Source organism: Molothrus aeneus, chromosome Z (assembly GCF_037042795.1).
Source record: "Molothrus aeneus isolate 106 chromosome Z, BPBGC_Maene_1.0, whole genome shotgun sequence".
NCBI lineage: Eukaryota > Metazoa > Chordata > Aves > Passeriformes > Icteridae > Molothrus > Molothrus aeneus.
Genome location: NC_089680.1, coordinates 2,791,496 through 2,812,552, shown reverse-complemented (window position 1 = coordinate 2,812,552; position 21,057 = coordinate 2,791,496). Strand labels below are relative to the sequence as shown.

General features: G+C 43.2%; 1 protein-coding gene across 2 annotated transcripts in view; it reads left to right on the top strand.

The window, feature by feature from the left end:
* Positions 1-21,057, top strand: part of SETBP1 (SET binding protein 1) — a 269,840-nt gene that overhangs the window by 38,569 nt on the left and 210,214 nt on the right. Inside the window, exon 3 of one of the 2 annotated variants that reach the window (XM_066568628.1) lies at positions 12,869-12,952. The exons of the other annotated variant lie outside the window; for it this stretch is intronic. Coding sequence (XP_066424725.1) covers positions 12,869-12,952 — 84 coding nt within the window. The remainder of the gene's footprint in view (positions 1-12,868; positions 12,953-21,057) is intronic. 2 annotated transcript variants of the gene reach the window in all.

The following is a 21,057-nucleotide window of genomic DNA, read 5'->3' as shown; positions in this document are numbered from 1 at the left end:
TTTGATAAGTTTGGTTGGAAAGGTCTTGCTCAGACTTCGAATGAAAACAAAGCAGACCTTGCCCTCCCTAAAACGGTAGTTTTTCTGTCAAAGAATAAAAATGCACAGAAATTTGAGTGTTTTTTTGGACTTCGGGCATTCTCAGAAAACCCTACATTGCCTTTAGGGAATTTGAATGAAAACAAACATGCTTTTTTTGGCCACATTTGGCTAGATAAGAGAGGTCATTTGGGTATTTATTTATTTATTTATTTATTCACTGACACCATTGTTAAAACAAGTCCAGACTGAAGATTTCTAAGCATTCAAGTTCCTCCTGCTGCTTTGATTTAGGCCTTTGAAGCTCCAGGCAGCCAGGGAGGAGGCTGAAGCCATGTCTGCCAGCACTCTGCTTCTCTACCTGGGCTGTCCCCAGCCTCTGCTGGGAATTAAGGAGGTTTTGGTTGTGTTTTGTCTCCTCTGAGGCAGAGTAGGCTGCCTGCACAGCAGCTGGCTATCTCTCCATGCTTGCCACTGATTTGCATGTGACCATGCTGTTTCCTGTAGTTTTAGATCCAACTCTAGCAGCAGCAGAAAGGCGTAGGTTTAGGTCCAGTCTTACACGGTGGCTTTGTGGCCCACTGTGACTCAGAGCCTTGGGATTTTTTTGAACTTCCAAGACAGATGCTGAGACAGCTGATACGGGAAGTTGGGGGTGGCAGATGGCCTTAAAACACTCCTAAAGGTAAGAATCTGATAAGACCCACTAATTAAGATAAGCCTGGCAGCCTTACACTAACACCCATAGGCTTTGTGGCAGGGAGATGTGGGACTGTGATGATAAAGGGACTCAGATCTTCATAGAATCATAGAATATCCTGAAATGGGAGGGATCCACAAGGATCATTGAGTCCAGCTCTTCGCCCTGCACAGAACACCCCCAAAAATCACACCATGTGCCATTGTCCAAATACTTCCTGAACTCTGCCAGGCTGGTGCTGTGACCACTGCCCTGTGGAGCCTGTTCCAGTGCCCAACCACCCTCTGGGGAAAGAACCTTTTCCTGATATCCAACCTAACCCCCCCCTGACACAGCTTCATTCAGTTCTCTGGGCTCCTGTCATGGGTCACCAGAGAGGCTTCAGTCTCCTCTCATATCTCTGACCCTTCATACAGGTTATGTGGTTGGGCTTCCCTGGCCAGTGAGTGGCAGCTTGTCCCAGAAGTAGTCCCTGAGTGTGTTGCCCCGTTTGCCCACAGGTTTAGGCATGATATGGCACTGTGGGAGCTCCTCTTTAGAGGTGGCAATTGTCCTTGTGAGGCCAAGGTCGGCAAACGCTGTCCCTTAAATTTCACCACCAGTGCTCTTGTAGGTGCTGGAGGTGAATTATCCAGGTCTCGATGGATTCCATATGCCTGTAATAATCCAATATTTGGATGGGAGGACCTTGAAGGTGTTCAGTTCCCTTGTATAAATAAAGGAGTCACAGCTGAACATCTCAGGCATGGTAGTTTAGAGATGATCCTGCTGTTTGTTTGAAAAACTACTCTTAGGTCCTCCTATAATGAAAGGATTTCTTGTCATTAAACATGGGAGAAAGGAAGGAATAAGAGAAAGTGAAAGTGATTTTTAAATACAAAAACCTCTCAGAGGGAAGGCAAGTCAAGGACCCCAAAATTTCTTGGTGTCACACCAATAGTCATGAGAGGACAGCATCTTCCCTTATCACAACATACAGATGCAGAGTATTTTGAAACCTTGCTGCAGAGTGTAAATATGAAATGATGTGCTTCTGGGATGGCTTCATGCTCAGAAGCTCCAGTTAGAGAGGTGAAAGTTGGTACTTGCTGCTCCTTGACCTGCCACAAGTGGCATCCTGTGAATGAGCACATTAGAGGATCTTCTGGGGCTTTCCCGGTGGGCTACAAAATGCTCAGGACCCTCATTCCCTTCACAGGATGAATTAGTTGGTTTTGTGGAAAACTGGGACCTCAAAGGGGATGCAGTGTTCAGGAGTCAACTTGGATGCCATTAGTTCAGTGTTGATTGCTCCCAGCTCCCACATCTCAAAATGAAAGTACAAGAAAAAATAACCCTCCCCTTCCCAGTTTTCCATGCTGTCCCATTGATTTTATTGCAGTTCATTGTTATCCCTAATGAGAGAATTCTAATTTAATGGAATGTTGCACAGATTGTAGTCCGCACAATTCCTCTTTCTTTCCATCCTATTTCTGTAGAATAATGTAATACGATCTTTAGCAAGTCCCTTTTTGTTTATAGGAATATCCAAATGGGGGAATCAGATTGATTGCCATCTTGGTGTGCTTTTCTGTTCTCTGGAACACCTTCCTGCAGGAGTAACATCAAATGTAAAGACTGAGGAACTTGACCTGGCAGGTGCCAGCTCTTGGGAATACAAATGCTCAGCTGTAGGAAATATCTCTGTTGCAGCAGCGCTGCGGAAGTAATTAGGCAGAGGATAAAGGATGGGCTGCAGTGAGATAGGAGGGAATGACTCCGCAGAGGTCCTTGATGGTGAGATCATAAACTACAACAGTGGAGCAAGGATGGCTGGTGATGTCAGCCAAAACCTGGGGTGAAATTTGTCCCCTCACACAGGACTTTTCCCTGTCTGTTCCTGCTTTTATAGGTTCCCAAATATGGAGACCCCTATGCAGGGTGACTGCAGCAAGTGTTGAAAATGGAAAGGCTGCCGTGTTTCAGTTTTACATGAACTACAGGTTTCTGTTTTGCCTGTTACAAAGTATTTTGCATTCACAAAGCAGTTCCTCCTTTCTGAGGAGGAACAAGTGGGCTGTTTGGGTGGGGAAAGAGTCGTGCTCTAGTAGCAGGCACATGGTGTGAATCTTGGGGTCAATCTTGTGGTTGTTCTGTGAAGGTCCAGGAGTTGGACTTGATGATCCTTGTAGTTGGTCCCTTCCAACTCAGAACATTCTATGATTTTCTGATTCTTTATTAGGGATCACAATACCAGCAGCCGGAAAACTCAATGCAACCTTTCCTTTGGAGCAACCCTTGCCACACTCTGCATGTTGCTTCCCTACACATACAGATGCAGGTGTAGATAAACGAGGATCCTAAGACAGACAATGTTCATGTAGATCAGTGCTTGCAAGCAGAGGAATGATCATGAGTGAAAGCATTCAATTTCTTCAGTTTTGTTCTGTTGTTGGGTCAGGCTGCAATGGGAAAACACAACCTTGAATCAGAAGGTACTGCCTTCAGGAGGATCATCTCCTCTGCTCTGTGTTCGGGAAGGACTCAGATGTAGGCACACAGCTAATCCAAGTGCTCCTTCCCTAGCAGTCTGTGCAGCACCTTTTCCTCTGGGCAGCATCTGTGCCCAAACACAAGCCCTGGAAAGAGGAGGTCTGCTCTTCCTCCCCAGCCGCCTCTCCCTGCAGGGGATTTCCCTGCATGATCTCATGCAGCTCTGGTGGTAATTACCGTCATCTCATGGCTCAGTGGGGTTTGCCTCCAGAGGAACCAACCGTATGGCTTTTGGCACCCATCTGCACAGGTATGCAACAGCTCACTGCAAGTTAAAAAAAAAAAAAAAAAAAAAAGATATAAAAACAAAAAATCAGTAAAAGGTGTTGAAAAAGTAGTTTTCTTACTCCCCTTTTCAATCTGCTGTTTAAACAGCTTTGTAGTTGTCTGGTTTAGAAAACTATTTCTCAGGGTAATCTATTTTTTTTTTCTAACCTTGAAGTTTTCATTTCAGCTTGAAAAACAAACATAACTTCTGTTTTGCCCACAGACTTGCTCCCACCCTGCCACAATGTTTTGTGATGGCGAGCCATGCAGTTCCTTGAGCCAGCCTCTTTTCTTTTTCCCTTTTCAAAAAGAAAAAAACAAAAATCTCTGCTGTCTGCACTTTCCAGGGATGATTTTTTTTAAAGATGCAGTGTGGAAATAATGGTGTATTTTAGGAAAACTTTTTTTTTTTTCTTTTCTCATGTCTTTGCCACTTTCTTTCTTACTTTTCCTCTGGTTTTGCAGGCTCAGGAGCTTGGGAAGTTAAGGTGTATCAAAATCCAATGCAACTTTCCCCCCCCCTCATAGTCACACCTCCCCTTGCTCTAGCCTGTGCTACTCTAGAAAAAAGTAAAGTGACTTGGAGAGTTAAAGGAAATCTTAGCCCAGCATCACAGTCATCATGTCCTGAAGAATCTGCCAGCCCAGTTCAGCAGATGAGGATCTCCCTTTTCCTCCTCTGGCTGGAAGTCTCTCAGTGGGAATCTCCTTGCTGGAGTGTGGTGCCTCCTTGCCAGGGGAGCAGCACATGGGTTGATCTTTGTGAACAGGTTAAATAAACAGGACTATGTTTGGGTTAATTGTCACTGATTCTACTGCTCTCCGTTACTGATCTATCTGGGAGCCTGGCCAAGGAGCAGATGTGAGAGACAGCATCATCACGTCCCTCATCGTCTTCATTGTGTCTGGATTTATCTTTTTTCTTTTCCTTATCCCCCCCAACCCCTTTTTCTTGTCTTTTATTTTATTTTCTTCTTTTTTTCTTCTTTTTTTTTTTTTCACTATTTTTGTTTTTCTCTTTGGCTGAGCAAATAGGCCAGATGGCAGTGAGGGGAACAGACAACAAGTGAGCCATGGCATATGGGCAGCCTGTTTAATTTCAACTCCTGTTGGGAAGTGGCTTGCAGGGAGATAAGTTACAAAAGCAGAAGAGGAGGAGGAGTGTGTGTTGCAGGGGAGGGGCAGGAGGAAGGGAAGACCCTTTTTGAGATGAAGCAGCCCAGCTGAGAGGAGTCCGGGGCACAGGGGACTGAAACCTTGGCTGCATTCCTGACACAAAGCAGTAAATTAGCTGTTTCCGAGTCAGTTGGTGCAGGAAGTCTTGTTGGCTGCACATGGGAAGGAGAGATGGGGATGTCTGCCTCAAACAAGGAGGAGGAGGAGGAGGACATGTCTCTGATTTCCACCTCACTCCCCCTGTCCCAGGCAAGCTCCAGCCAGGTTTAGGACCTGGGATGTGGAGGGCTTTTTTGCCCAGCTGCAGAAGAGGAGTTGTGCTGCCCAGATGATGTTTTTTCCTTTGCAAATAGGATTGTGTATGTTTTGCTCCTATGGGCATCAAAGTGAGGTCACCCACTAAATAGTCCTTTGAAGCAAAAGGCATAACTTCTTAAGTTTTGAAACAAAACAAGATAAAAAGTTGACACAAAACAAAATTAAAGGCAGCTTAATAACAATGTAGTTGACAGTGATTTCCCTTTTCCCTTCTCTTTTGTTTTGGCCTTCTTTTTTCTCGGTCTCAATTTACTTTTTGGACTCAATGTGCAAGCTATCAGTTTCTGGCTATCTATTCACATCGTTCATGCATTTTGGATTTTGTTGACTAAGACCAAAGGAAGTCTTGCCTTAAATGTGTCCTGAGTGATTTAGGAAGAAAATTAGAGGGAATTACACTAAATTATAGATATATGAGGCTTCCTGTCTTTGTTTTGATGTACTCAGACTTTGGTAGAGAGTGAGGAGAGCTAGGTGTACTTTTATTACTTTTTGTAAATGTTTTGCTTTTGAATCTCATCTTCACAGAAATGTAGTTTAAAATGGCTACACAATTTAGGAACTTGAGAAGTCTTATTCCTGCTGATGCTTAGTAGGTTTGGTGTTCCTTGGTACATATTCTTAACACCTTAATTCTAGAGGTTTTCTTAAAAAAACACCCATTTTGGCCAACAACATAATAATTTTGTTCTATTTGCTCCTCTTTGATGAGAACAAGCATGGAATCCCAATACAATCATCACACACATGGACCATTTGGAGCTCTGTGCATGTTATCAGCATCCTGACTGGTGGGTGGGACTCCATCTCAATGTGCCCCTGTCTGAGATTCACCTCTGAGCTCCATGCTTGTGCTTGCCAGGGTGGGAAAACTCTACACACCAATCAGCTCTGGAAATCCTGATTCTGTTGGCAGGATGCAGATGATCCTGGGCAGCAGTTGCGCTCTAAACCTGCACAAAGAACTTTTTATATGGCTTTAATTCTGCAGAGAAGTTTTTATTCACTAGAGATTCTGCACAGAAATGATTATGCATCACTGGCTTGGTGGAGCAGAATTTTAACTTACAGCTCAGGCACTCCTCCACTGATTAGTTTTAACGTGAAATAGAAACACAAGCCTGTGATTTATTGGTGAAATATTTAAGATAGATTGTTAAATTATTTAAATAGCAGAGTTTAAAGCAGGCAAGATAAAACAAAACAAAACAAGAAAGGCAGTTCATCCAAATAAAAGCTCAGTTTTCCTGAATTTGAAAACTGCACATTTAGACTCACTAGTTAGCTGAAAAAAATGTTTCCACTTTTATTACCCTCACAAAAAAAAATCTAATTTTGAATCTTTTTCTATTTGATCCCTGCAGACTCTCTTTCATCTGCAGTGCCAGTAATTGTTGCAGCCTCCATCATTTCCTACCATTCATCTAGCACATATTTGGGCACTCACCCACACTGCATGCAGTTTTCCTCTTTCTACAAATGCTACTGGAGAGTTTTTTTGACTTACTGTTGGTAAACCAGGTGAGGACTGCTCCAGTCTTCTTGCCTGGGTTTGGACATCACCCCATCTTGTCTTGCCCTTAGAGGTGACCCTCCATCCTACCTGGAAAAAGCTTGTTTGCATCTGCTGCATTTGTCTTTGACCAGTTGCCCTCTGGCATCTGTATGACATTGCCACAAAGTAAAATTTGGCATATCTTCTCAAAGGAGGAGACAGAGGTCATACTTGTGGTCTTCAAAGACTCCAGAGTGGTCACAATAACAGTGTAGACTTGTGACAGTGTGAATAAAGTGTGAATAAGTATAAAGATATTTTGTGGACCCTTGACATTCATTTAATTGAATCATAGAACAGTTTGAGTTGGAAGGGACCTTAAAGATCATCTGGTTTCAACCTCCTGCCACAGGCAGGGACACCTTCCACACCTTCCACTGGCATTGCTCACAGCCCCATCCAACCTGGGCTTGAACACTTCCAGGCATGGAGCCTGTACAATTTTTCTGATTTTTTCCCCCTAATTTTGAGATAAAATATATGGGACTTGCTGCATCCTATGGAGCACTTAATGTTTTCAGTTTCTGTTTGTGTAAGATTCTCCAAATTTTGAGAAAGCTTTCTCACTTCCTGAGCCATGTCTGTTCTGAATAACAGATCAGTGTGACACATGAAAAGCTAAGGTGATTAGACTTTGACATGTCTTCAGTAAAAACTCATGGGAAGTGTGCATCAAGACCCATAGATAGCTTTGAAAATTTCAGTCCTTTCTCTTCATCTACTCACATTTCAGCACAAAAAAAAAATATTTTTCAAGTCTGACCTCCTCTAGCAAGCCCTTCGTCTTGGGCTGTGCATCTGAGAAGGATAAAACTTTCAAGGTCTGATTCTTTTAAATGTGGCAGCTGAAAAAAAGATAATTAGGACACGCAAATCCAAACAGTACTTTTGCAAATGATATTTTTTTTTCCCTGTGTATGTCTATATTATACTTTTCCACCTGCCTTCAAAGGGAAGCTGATAAAAAGGATTTGCTTGGCCTTTTTGTTGCTGAAGGGGGAAGGGTGCCATTTTTGTGGAGTGCTGTGAGACAGATTCTGCAAGTGAAACTCCCCCAGCAGGGGCAATCCTACCCGGAGGGGACAACTCCAGGGACTGAAGCAGATTTTCTTTTTTTTTCCTTTGCTCTCCTTTGTGGATTTGTTGTGCTGTGGGACCAAGTCTTTTATGGCACGTTAGGAGTGGGGTTTATGGAGCAATCAACTCCATCAGCAGTAGTGGCAATCATATAATGCTTTGGTCTTTTGTAATAGATTTTGTGTGTATGAGCTGAAAGTATGGCCAGGAGGGAAGGGGATGGGAAATGCTGTCTTTTTTTTTTTTCTTTCCTTTTTTTTTTTTTTTTAAGTTGGAAAGAGTCTGTCTGAGTTCCTTTATGCTTTTCAGGCTCAGGGATGAGAGCGAGCGTGCGTACGTGTGCGCGTCTGTGCCCATACAGTCGCTCAAGTGGGAAAAAACCCCGTTTGCAGTTCACACAGGAGGAATTTCTGATGGAGACAACAGTGCTAAGCAGAAAGGCACATCCTGATCTCTAGCAAGTGAGGGGCACGCTGGCGGACACACGCACACAACACATACTCTCCAGGCGCTCTGCATAATATGTGCAAAGCGCTGCCCTTTAATGAACGTAACCTATGGTGGCTGGGATGCAGCCGGCCAGACCTCACCATTAATAAACTGGGAACATTCTTCTCCTTTTTAGTCCCTTTCAATGCCAGCCCTGCGTTTTGATCTCCCTTGAATGCTGCTCCCCCTCATTTGGGGCTCCAATTCTGAGAAGATTTGGCGCATTGTTTGAGGTCGCAGGATGTCGGATTGATTTCGGAGCTTTTGTATTGACTCCGGGCTCCTGAATGAAGCTGTCATGTGTGTCTGTGGTTGGCTAGCAGGCTGTCCGGCTGCAAGCTGTGCCTTCCTTTGTTGTTTAGGCCTCATTGAGCTGAGGGAAGAGGCTCATTTCAGGGTGATTTACCACCACCCAAACACCAGCTGTCTGTTGTACTGCTGCTTGCCTCCACCTTGGATTCAGTTCTTGTTTCCCTTCCTTTCCCCCCTTCTCTCCCACTCTACCACTGTAGGCACTTGGGTACTGGTTCTTCAAAATGTGTGGATCACCCTGACAGAACAGCAAAAAAAACATAACAAACACTGAATGTGTTGTTCTTCCTAATGGTGTTTATGCAGCCAGGGGGATTTTTAGAGTTTGCTGTTGCAGTGCTATACATAGGCTCAAAGAATGCCATCCCACGTTGGAAGGGACTCACAAGGATCATCGAGTCCAAGTCCTGGCCCTGCACAGGACAGCCTGAAGGATCACACTGTGTGCCTAAGAACCTTGTCCAAATGCTTTTTGGACTCTGGCAGACTTGAGGCCTTCTCTGGGGTGGTTCCAGTGCCCAACCACCCTCTGAGTGGTTGTGCCAGCTCCCTAGGGAAAAAGCTGCTTCCAGTATTTTCAATTGCCGTTGCTCAAAAGAGAGAAAGGCTAATGAAAACCAAGCAGGTTAGAGCCCAGCTGGACCTGTCAGCTTCTGCAAGGTGCATGGCACAGTGCTTAGCCAAGCCCACCTCTGGAGCTGAGCTTTCCAGCCACAGACTTGGAAGACAGGATCCTACTGTCAATGCCAGCCAGCAACTCCAGAGCACAGAGCCTGGCAGCTCCCTGGAGGCCGGCTGGTGCCATGTGCCTCGTGTCTGACTCCTTTAAGCGGGGCTGGCAGCTCCACACGGGATGGCTCTGGGCAACGCCACCGTGATTTGTGTGTGCCCTGCGCCTCCCCTGGAGCTGCTGGCGTGAAACGAGTTGTGACCGACCCTCATTTGACTTCTGGGTGATGCAGTTCAGTTTTTCTCGACCACAGGCTGTTAAAACTGGCAACTGCTCAGCTCCTGTCACCCGTGCAGCTGAGATAATTAAGCCTGTTACTATTATTACGGTTTTTTTTTTTTTTTCATTTTTCTGCAAACTTTGGCCAACTGCTGGAGCCCATGGTGCAAGGAGGTGGGTGAGGCCAGCCAGATTCCCTGTAAGAGGTGGATAATAGGACATATGTCAAGGAGCCTTCTTGCTCTTTTGCCTTGGGAAGGGTGATGTCTGGCAGTGGATGTGAGTCAGCAGAAGGCAAAGCGATCTTCCCTGTTGGAAAACCTTGTGCCTACCTGCTTCTAAACAATAGCAACTCATGTTCCTAAAAAGCCAGGAAACATAGAAATTATTCTCATTGAATTAAGACCAAACATCTATACCCAGTCAGATGAGGCTCCTCTCTTTTTGGTATTCTCTCTTTCACCTGTGAGCATCAAGCACTGCTGGATGAAGAAAGGAGGGGAATATTGGGAGGCAACAACCACAGTAGGATAGCCCCAGCGAGGTGTTTTAATTTCTTAATGGACTCCTTGGGCACTAGAAACTGTAAAATAACATACAGATAAACAAACAAAAACTCCCTAACCCTTAGCACCCTGTAGGGCTCTGTTTCAGATCGCTGAATAAAAGCTGAAGTTGCACATGCATGTTTAATGTAACACAAGGCGTGTGCTGTGGAAAAGCATGCTTTCCTCTAATCTGGTTCCAGACAGAAGCATCCAAACAGAAGCCCCTTTCCCTATCCCCACTGAACTGCTTGGTGTATGTGAGGAAACCCCTGAATGACAAGGCCTCCATCTGCTCTGGAACAGAGTTGCGACTGGCTGCAAATGTTGTCCATATGCTTTTTTTTTTTTTCTTTCCCTTTTGCCTTTCAACTTAGCTGCCTAATGTTAGACACCTATCTGCAAATTAATCATCTGCTCATAAGGAGCTTTCCTAAAATAAGGTGGAGGTAGTAGCTCATTCATCCAAAGCACATTAAGAGAGGTGCATCTGCAGCTGGAAAAGGAGGTGGGATTATTTATCCAGCGCATTGCTTTCATTTTCTTAGGGAATTGAATAGCCCTTTAATTCTTCTAGTGTCAGAGGAAAAGGAAAAAACTCTCAAGTTCTGGGTTCATATTTCCCTTGTACTCTTGATTTTCCAGGTGGTTATGGGCAACATCTTGTAACATCTCTCTGTTAAACAAAACTGGTGATACTTCTGTTTGGGCAGAAGAACATGGCCATGGTTTGCCATGAGCTGAGGTGGCATTAGACCCATAGAAGGATCTAAAAATGGGAGTTTTTTCCCTTGGCTTGTGGTTAAAGAAGGATTGGATTATCTTATTTGACATAACAACTTTGCAGAGGACAGTGGGACAAGCTGAGCGCAAATGAGACATATGTGGACATAGTTTCCTTACCACAAGTGTGTGTTTATGCTATAGCCACCCCAAGGCATCCAGTGGCCTTTTGGGAAATGTGTGAGTCTTTCCTAGTTCTTTTTATAGTTCCAACTTGTCTCATATGCTGTGGAGTGTCTAGAAGATACTCTGTGGTTAGACAAAGGGGTCTCTCCCTGTGCCTCAGTTTCCTGTCTCTAACACAGCATTTTAATACACTTGCTTTAACTTACAGTTTAAGCACTTCTTTCTGAGAAAAAAAAAATACTTTAATAGATTGCAGACCAGTTGTTGAAGGATTGTAGTAATGGGGGCAAGAGTGAAACACCTTTGACAGATGGGAGTCACAGGCAGAGGAGGCCAGTTGGAAGTAGTCCCCTGAAAACCTCAGAGTCTGCCAGTTTGTAATCAACAGCCCAAACATAAGGCATTTTGGGTAGTTTTCAGATTAAGTATCAGTACAACCTTTTCAGCGTCGTAGTTTTTCCCAGCTTCTGTTTTGGAAAGAGAGAAAAAGATATATTTTCTGCACATTATCTGACCTTGGTGAGATTTGTGAGATGCTGAGCTCACCAAGCAAGAGACCTCTCCACACCTGGCAGGTTGCAGACTCTCCCAAGGTGACCAAAAGTTTATCTGCCTGTTTTTAATTCCTGCTACCAAGGGTCGTCTCTCTGCTGTGCCCTGACATTGAGCAGTGGCTGCAATTCCTTTTAATTGTGCCCTTTCCCTTCCTCATCATTTAGGGCAGAGCACTTCCACTTGGTTAAACTCACTGACTGTGTTGGGATCTTCTTTTCTATATAAATTAATCCAGTTGAAATCTCATGACTGTTCATGGCTGCACACAAGCAGATTCTCTCTCCATTCCCCAGCAGTTGCCAAGATTGTTTATTTTTCAGCTGTGGACAGCAAAAGTCTGGAAGTAGGCAATGTCTTTGTGTGCATGCCTATGGAAAAACAAGTAATTGTGATACGTTTGTGGGGACTTCACTGTCTCTTTTTGACTCCATGCAGTTTAAATTCAAGCAGCATTTTGACCAAGTCTGGAATCCCAACTCCTTTTTGCCATGGTGATTTATCAAGATGATATCAAGCAACAAAAATACTTTGGTGAAGAACCAAAGTGACAAATAATCCCCAGAAAAGAACCCTGTTAACATGAGGAACCTTGCTGCTTGGATCATATTCAGTCAGTCTGATGGGTTTTCAACAAAAACAAAGGTGTCTGAGGTCAGCTTCTCTCTCAGACTGTTGGTTACAGGTAAAAGGACAGTGAGTGGACTCTGTGTCTTTGCAAATCTCTGTTGGTTTGAGCATCAATCCCTGGAAGTATCCAAGACCAGACTGGACAGAGCTTCGAGCAACTTGGTTGAGGGGAATATGTCCCTGCCCACGGGAGGAGGTGGAACAGGGTGATCACTAAGGTCCCTTCCAATCCAAACATTCTGTGAGTCTATGTCACAGACATTGCAGAGTCTGCACCAGCAGCGTTAGGTGACCTTGGATTCCTGGCATGGGTTTACCAGGGGTGATGTGGACCCCATGTTCTACTGGGAGCAAGTCTCTCCTGACGACTTTATTTCACCAAATCTGGGCACATTAGAAGCAAGTAGGCATTAATTTGGTAAAGGTGAACAGAAGAAGTAGTGTATGAGCTTTTTCTCAAGTCACTGCTGTTTGGTATTTGGGTGAGTATGCTAGACATGTCCCTGTTCATGCAAGTGTATAAAAACCATGGGTTAAAATAACATGTTTCTTTTCAGCTTTCCTTTCCCAGTGTTGCTTTCCACACACCTTGCCTTCCTTCTGCCTCTGTGTGACTTCCCTAATGTTGGGATATTATCCTTTGGGGAAGTCTTCTTGGCAGATTGGCAGCTCCCCCTCTGTGAAAGTCAACTTCCCAGCAGTACAGGAAGAGTCCACAGACTGCCCTTTCTTCCCCTGCTCCTGATCACAAATACAAGCCCTCTTGGTCTTCAGTGGTTCAGATTGTGCTGATGTTTTTCCTTCCTTATCTCTTATAGGGAAAAGTCATTGGAGATTCAAAACTGCTTATGAGTTGTGGTTGCAGAAAAGGGAAAAATTCTCAAGTGAAAGACTCAGATCAGGTCAGTCAATATGTACCTTAACTGGTGAAATCTGAGAATGTCTTAACATCTGGTGGATTTGATCTGCGTTGTTGCATATCAGAATTCCTGGACACAAACAGAGTCCTTGGCATGATTGACAATGGTACAACATTAATGTTTTTGTGTTTGTTACTTGTAGAAAAACCCTCAAGCAAGGTTGAGGATTCATTGCACTAGGAGATGTTAATTCCCTAGCCTGGCTTATTCCCATCTGGTTTATTTATTCATGAATTCTGTTTCTTTATAAGAATCCACTCCAGGCAATGCCTCTCTTAAAGAATATTGCTTTTCCTTGCTGGCTAAATGCATGCAACCTTTGGTCTCCTACTGTAGCTGCCTGGATGGGTGGTAGTTCATTGCATGCTTTTGTTCCGAAGTGACACCATCACAAGGACATTCTTTATTGGGGTTCCTCATGACATTTGTTCACAAACCGATGGCCAGGTTTCAATATTCATTACTTGGAATGAATGGCCCCTTATTCTAAAATTGGTCAAATTGACATTGATGGGATCACTGGTAGGGTTCAGTAATTGCAAGTGAGATGGACTGTGCTTGGAATAACAGCCAGCTGGTGGTCTCTTCCTTCCCCCTACCACTTGGCACTTATTCAGACTAGCCAAGTTCATCCCTGACAATATTTTTTTAGTCCTTATGGCCCCCTGTCTTCATAGCTAAAGATGAGTTTGAATCTGGAGATCATTTTTTCCAAAGATGAAACAAAATTTGGTTTGAGTATAAACATTTTATAAAATCAGGTCACCCAATGTTAAATGTGGCAGAGTGAAGCAGCTGGTCTCAATTACCAAATAACTTTGCTCCCTAATGTATCTTGAGGACAACCTGTGACTGGGTTTAGACCTGGGGCAGATTCAAACTGTGTCCATGAAGGTCCAGAAACTCCTGATAGTTTCCTGAAAGGAAAAGAGATGAATTCTCAGGGAGAAAAGTGGTTTTCACCTTCAACAGGCATGTTCATCAACTTTAATTAATAATAGTGTCTCAAAGCCTTGTCTTGTTAATGTTTGAGATTTGAGAACAGATCTATCTTATTTATAAACCTATCCATCCATCAATATACCTGTTCTGCAGTATTCCCTGTTGTGAGGACTGTTGGTCACACTTATGAATTCTTTCTAGAACTAAGTCTTTCATTGATTTGCTTTGTTTTGCTTTGGTGCTTTTATTAGAATTTTCAAATTAAGAAATAAATTGTCATGAGCTGTATCATCAGTTTACCATCAAGGATTCATATTACTTTTCTTTAAAAGACTATCTTCCCATTCTCTCAAATGCAAGCTTAATATTCTCATTTTGAGGTTCTAACACATCAGGGGAAAATTAATTTAGAAATAAGCACTCTTACTAATCTTACTCTTTTGTATTTTGATGTACTCTGGTTGAATTACTTTAAGGGGACATGAACACTGTTAAAGCACTGGTAGCATTGATTAGAAATAAAGTTGGAAGATTTTAGTTGCAGAGAGGTTTTACAAAGCACTATCTCTAGCAAACCCTTGGTAGTAGACCTCAAACTCACAAATGGCAATATTTTAATTAGAGTGTAGGCAACAGTTTTCAGAGGGGGAAAAAATATCCCATTCTCCTTGATGGTTTCTGGAACAGTGATAAAATATTTTTTGCATTCAGTTACTTCCTGAAATCTAATTTTTGATGCCTGATGATGTGTTGATCATATATATCAGTACTTCTTTATTTGCTGTATCAACATAAACTGTTGGGCAAGTGCTTGCTTCAGAGGCTGCAAAGCTCATTCTTCATGCTCCTGGCAGGGTCCTGTCTATAGTTCAGGGGATAGGAGGTAGATGGGGAGGAAGCTAGTACAGGAGGGTGGGTGGCAGTGTGGAAGATTTGTCTGTGAATGCAGGACCTCAGCTCAGCTTATAAATTGTCCCCTGGGCCTTGTAGATAAACACAGACTTCTATGGTGACATTGGCTGGGAAAGGCAAACACTTGCTGATGATTGTAGGCTAATCCTCCAGGACACTAATTGCCAGAAAACCAAGGAAGCATTTTTTTAGGAACAGCTTGTTTCACTTTGTGAAGGGGAAAAACAGTGCACTGGATTTAGTTTTGTTTGCAGAGCTCTACCCCTACCTCCTGCACTCTGTCTCAGATTTTAAAGATTTACCTTCATTATTGTTATTGTTGTTGGGACCTTTTTTTTTTTATCCCCTGCATTGCTTTGTGTTTCACTCTGGGGGTCTGTAAAGTTTTGTGAAAATGCAACTTAGTTTTCATTTGCATGAATGTATGCATAAATAGGTATGTGGCTTTTATACCATTAGCTATTTAAAGGCTTGGTTTTAAAGTCACCAACTACTTTTCAGCTGAAATTTATGAGAGGTGGTGTTTTGCAAAGAGCTGATTTTTCTTTCATTACTTCAAGTGAATTTGGAAACTGGCAAAAAAATCCTAAACACACTGCCCCAGCTGAACCAAATCATAGCCTCATTGCCACGGATTTAATTTACCAACATTTCCTACTTCAGCCTGGAGGAGACTTAGGGGAGACCTCATTGTAGTTAAAACTTCTTTGTGAGAGGAAGAGGAGGGGCAGACACTGATCTCTTCACTCTTGTGAGCAGACAGGACTTGAGAAAGCAGCATGAAGCTGAACCAGAGGAGATTTAGGTTGGATATCAGGAAAAGGCTCTTCCCACAGAGGGTGCTGGCACTGCCCAGGCTCCCCAGGGAATGGGCACAGCCCTGAGGCTGCCAGAGACCCAGGAGGGTTTGGACAATGCTCTCAGGGATGCACAGGGTGGGATTGTCTGTGCAGGGCTAAGAGTTGCACTTGATGACCTTAGTGGGAGTTTTTCAACTCAGAACATTCTGTGATTCTGTGGTTCTCCAGGATGCCTCTAAAAGCAATGGCACCTCTTGACCTGCGCCCTGCTTCCCTGAGTTTGGCAAAGACACCAACTATCTGCATGGTATTTTCCATGTTGCAAGTCACCAGTGTGTAAAACCTGGACCTGTCAAGGGCAGAAGTCCAAATGGGCTTACACAGGGCTGGGATTTCACAACAGGCACAAGGAACCCAACCTTCCTGTTGGATTTGCACCAGCCAAGGAGAGGGACTGGTGGTCTGTGTTGTGGCCTCCCAGTCCAAATCAAGCCCTGTGGTAGGGTAAGCAGTGCAATATAAATCCCACCAAAGCTTTGAAAACCTCAAAGGGAATAGAGCTGAGTGCACTGAAAAACTCGAGTAGCATCCCCTATGGATGGTCTTGAGGAAGCTTTGGGCCAGTGAAGCAAGATGATGGAGAGGTGTCCCCAGGTAAGGTCACCTCTTGCAAGCAAAACCCCCATATCCTTGTCTGCCTTTGGCACCATTGCTTGTTGTTTGTGTGCTTTGTGGGAGTAAAATTTATCCATGCTCTGAGGCCCAGAACCAAGTCTCTGCACCACAAGCATCCTGCTATAATTGTAAGGCTCATATATGCCCTTTGGAGTGCTTATTAGATTTCCATTAGCTTATGCTTCCCCATAATGTTATAAAGTTATAATGTTTCTTATTATTTTAGAGGCATTGTTGTTTAAGAATGACAGTCCTGGACTAGAATTTCTTTGTGCCAAGTAGCGTACTAACATAAAGAAGGAAAGATGTTTCCCAGGGAGCAATTTCATTTGTGTGCTTTCTGAGGAAAACAAAAATGTAATTTAAGAACAGGAGGGAAATGTGTGGGTGGGCAAATAATGTGCATATTAGAGTTATGCATAAGGTTATGAGCCAGAAGTAGCAGAGTGCACCATATCCTCAGCACGTGCAGCTTTCCCTTCTGAGGGTTTAGTTTTATTTGCTTTCCATTGCTTCTCCCGAAAGAAGGTGGGTGACTCATCAGTGTTTAACTGCTTTTATACTTTGATTTTCAGTTGTTGTTGTAGGGGGTTTTTTTCCTTCTTTCCCCCCCTCCCTTTGCTTAACTTTTACGGTGGTTCCTGTGAGATCAAGTGTTACTGAGAAGTCAGATCCCCTTTTCCTTCCCTGTATTTGGTCTTGGTTTTAATATGACAAACATGTGCCTCCTCTGGAAATGGTATCCATGCTGCAGAGTAATTATTTAGTGAATGGTGGATCCAGTTCATGTTGGCAAGGATCAGATTAATCATTATTAATCATGACCCCTCCGACAGTAACCTCATCCTTTGCCTAAGTGCTGCTCTTTATTAAGAAGTAAAAGCTATTAGAGAATGGCTGAGCCACTGCTTTCGTTGCACCAGCACAGGGCTCAGGACTTCTGGCAGGAGGCAGAGGAACTCAGTTCAAAGCTAAAAATAGATGCACATGGCCCATGTTCCAGAAATGAAATAGGCAGCTTCCCCTGTGGGCTGCTTCGGCCTCATCTGAGTGTCCTCCTTTCCCCTGAAGCCTCACGAGATTTTGACTCTTTCCAAAGGTTGAACTCAGTGTTAGGGATTAAATAATCTCTCTCAGACTTTTTTTATTTGTCTACTAATTTGTTCTTCTTTTCAAACCAAAGTAGATTTCAATACAATCTAATGCATGTGCAGTCCTCGCAAGGATAGGATTTTAAGATCCATTTTAAGATCCTGGTTGCAGCAGGATTCAAGAGCTGGTGAGACTAACCAAGAGCTTAGCTCCCTGGGACTTCAGTGGCACCAAGCAGAGCCTAAATCAAGCCCCCTTTCTGAGGATTTCTGTATTTCTTGAAGAAAACACTGCACTGTTGAGGTGAGGCATGTTCAGCTTGTGCAAAAAACAGTTGTGAGAAGTCAAACTTCTCTCTCCTAGTCACTGGACTGGGGTTTGCAGAATCGTATGTATGTATGTATATATATATATATATATATATATATATATATATATATATATGTCAGAACAGAGCTTTCAGTCACCAGAGGTCTACTGAGAGTAAACAGTATTTTAATTCATAATTATTCTGGTAGTAGTTTATTCATAATTATTTCCCTAGCAGTTTCAGGTTAATTTTAAAAAGGTGAGGCTGTACTATCCATTGATGTTGTCATTGTTTCAGCAAAAGCACAATGACTTAAGTACTGGGCTGAAACCAATCTCCACAACCTTCTCACCCCACAAAGTCTACCTTAATTACTTTCTAAAATGTTCTCACTGACTATGTGGAATTCCGGGGCAAAATCCTTTAGGACAGAAAAGGAAAGGAAAACATCTTTTGTCTCCATCTAGCTCTTCATTACCTGTCTGGTAGCAGTAGAAAATTGGAGCAAACCTGCCACGTTATTTTGATCTTTGCCAAAATTGTTGTGGGAATAACACTGTTTAATGGTTGAAGGAATTTATAGAAGAATAAAAGTAACAGCAAAGATGAAGGCACCAATACAAACTGTCTGGTAAGCTGCTGTGAAATTTTACATGTTCAGGGCTACTGATAATTTCACATCTTAAAAAAACAGGGGAGGAGGTTGTAGAGGAGGAGGGTGAAAAGTGTGTAAAATAAACCCTCCTCTTTAAATAGCTAACTGTCCTGGGCTGAATTGTGTCAGGGCTAAGTTCCTTTGGCAGCCAGCACTGTTATATCTGCCGAGGGCATAGGAGAGGACGGAGACCAAATTTTGGAGAATCTGCCTTAACCTTGCTGGCTCTCCCTTGCATTTCTTCCACTTGTTAGCAAGAAATGCACTGAGGCATGAAATGAAGGAGTGCAAAGGCTCCTGTACTTCATCTGAGCAAATCTGGATCACACCCCCTCAGTTAATGTTTCTCTCAGCTAAAAGAAATAAGAGTAATAAAAATAAGTGCAAGCATTGGCTAACTTGGAATTACATGGGTGGAATGAAGCAGGAGAAGAGAATTGTAGGAGTGAGTGTGTGCTGTCCACCATCTCCTGTGCCCACATTTATGTCAGAGTTTGAATCTCTGCTTGGAAAATCATTGGATTCTGCACAGGTTATAAAGACCTAAAACAAGAAGTAAAATTTAAAGAGAGACTGTTAAATGTCTGTGGTATCTGGGCAGTAAAGGGCTCTTAAAAATACTTTGCTGATATAATGAAGCAGGGTAGAAGATCATACAAAGAACTTGGAACTGTAGGAAAGTGTTCCAGTTACTGAGAACTCATAGAAGTGTTATATATAGCACCACTGATAAACACATCCCTTTTGGATCTGGTGCCTGTTAAAAGCAACCCTTATACCTCTGTCATTATGCTTATCTAACCAATTAAATTTTTAGTGTTCAAAATACTCATGTAATACTTGTGCATCTTGTTCTTCCTGCCACGTCAGAGTGTTTCAGCCTCCCATGATTCAGGTGTTGTATTTAGCCAGATGGATCACCTTCACTTATCCATTCGCTTGCTGCTGGTGGTGCTCTAAGGGGAAAGAAGTTTCACTTGGTGAACCAAAATGCTGCAGAAAATTTAATCTCTGAAATGTTTTATAAAAGCTGGAATCCTCTCAATGGGATCTGGCTGGGGGCAGGAGGTGTTTGAACAACAGATGCCCCACATGCCTTTTCTCAGGACCTCCCAATTTCATCCAGCAGCTGTGTCCAGGTAATTGCTGGATCTGCTGCTGAGCATCTGAATTCCTGGTGGCTGGGAAAGTTTTTTAGTTTCATTCATCTGTTGGGAATGGAAGCTGTATGGATTAGTCCCCATTCTTTGGATTTATGTAAGTTTTGAAGTGATAGTATTATGAAAGAAATTTCCTAAATGTAAACCTCTGAACAAAAGAGATTGAAGTTATGGGTGTCCTCTGCAAGTTCAACTGTGGTAGGTCTTGCAGTGGGTTACACCTCCCTTCACACAATGCCATTTGTAAGCTGACATTTCTAATGACCTTTTATAATCACCTATTTCCTTTTCTCACTCATTTTATGAATAGTCTTGTACTCACTTCAAGAGTTTTCCGCCTTATGGCCTCCTCTTACTGTTCATATTAATTTCAGAGTGGGTTGGGCTTCCTGTAAAGTGTAGCACAGTGTAGACTGAAGTTCAATAGAACCTTTCCTTTCTACCGGAAAAGGGAGACCAAAAAACTCATAGTGCCCTTTCTTTTTGTTGCAGCAAAGGCTTCAGAAGTGCAGTCAGCAAATTGCCTTTTTTCCTTTTCTTTTGAGGCACTTCTGAATGTGAGCATTAACACAGTGCCCTGCCCCAGTTCAAGACGTAAAGATTGGGGCTCTGACCTTCTCTAGTGAGTGATGATCCCATTGCACTTTCCCTCCTGAGCTGGAGCTGGTGATGATGTTTTGTCCAGGCTCTTATTCAGGATGTGCTTTCAGCCAACTTTACTTGACCCTCTGCCTTCAGTGGGGCATATAATTCTGGACTTCCTGCCCTAAATTGCTGTGTACTGCCACCTTGCACTGATGGGTCCTTTGTTCCACCTTGGAGGCAGGTTCATTTTGGTGCTGGATGAAGGGAAGCCATACTATTTCTAAAACCAATTTGAGAGCCTTCTGAATGAAAAGTGTTGGTAACATGAAAAATATTATTTTTATCACTTGTCATCCCTGGCCTCAAATGCTGAATTTGAAAGGGCCATTTGGACCCCTCAAAGGCAAACAGCATGTTAAATGAGAGCTAAAGCAGCTGAAGAAAATGTGTCTTGTGGAACTTAGGCTTTAAAATCCCAGGGAGAATTAATAACTGTTTTGTTGTTTTCACTGATCTCTCTGCATGGATGAAGATGGAAAGATCCTATACCCTCTGCCTTAGCAGCTTACCTGCTGTCAGGAGACTCAGCCAAGGCAGGAACAACACGCAGATGGATGAGGAAAAGGCCTGGGTGAAGATTTGGACTTGTCCATTTGATAATTATATAAGAAGGACCATTTTCCTCATTATTCTCTGATATTCTGGCTGCCTCTCATGGAATCACAGAATCATGGAATGTTGAGGGGTTGGAATGGATCTTAGAGACCATCTACTCCCAACCTCTCCCTGCCATGGGCAGGGTTACCTCCCACCAGACCAGGTTGCTCAAGGTCTTATCCAGCCTGGCTTTGAGAACTGCCAGGATTGGGGCATCCACAACCTCCCCGGGAAATCTGTGCCAGTGTCTCACAGTAAAAATTTTCTTCCTGATATCTAACCTAAATTTCTTGTATTAC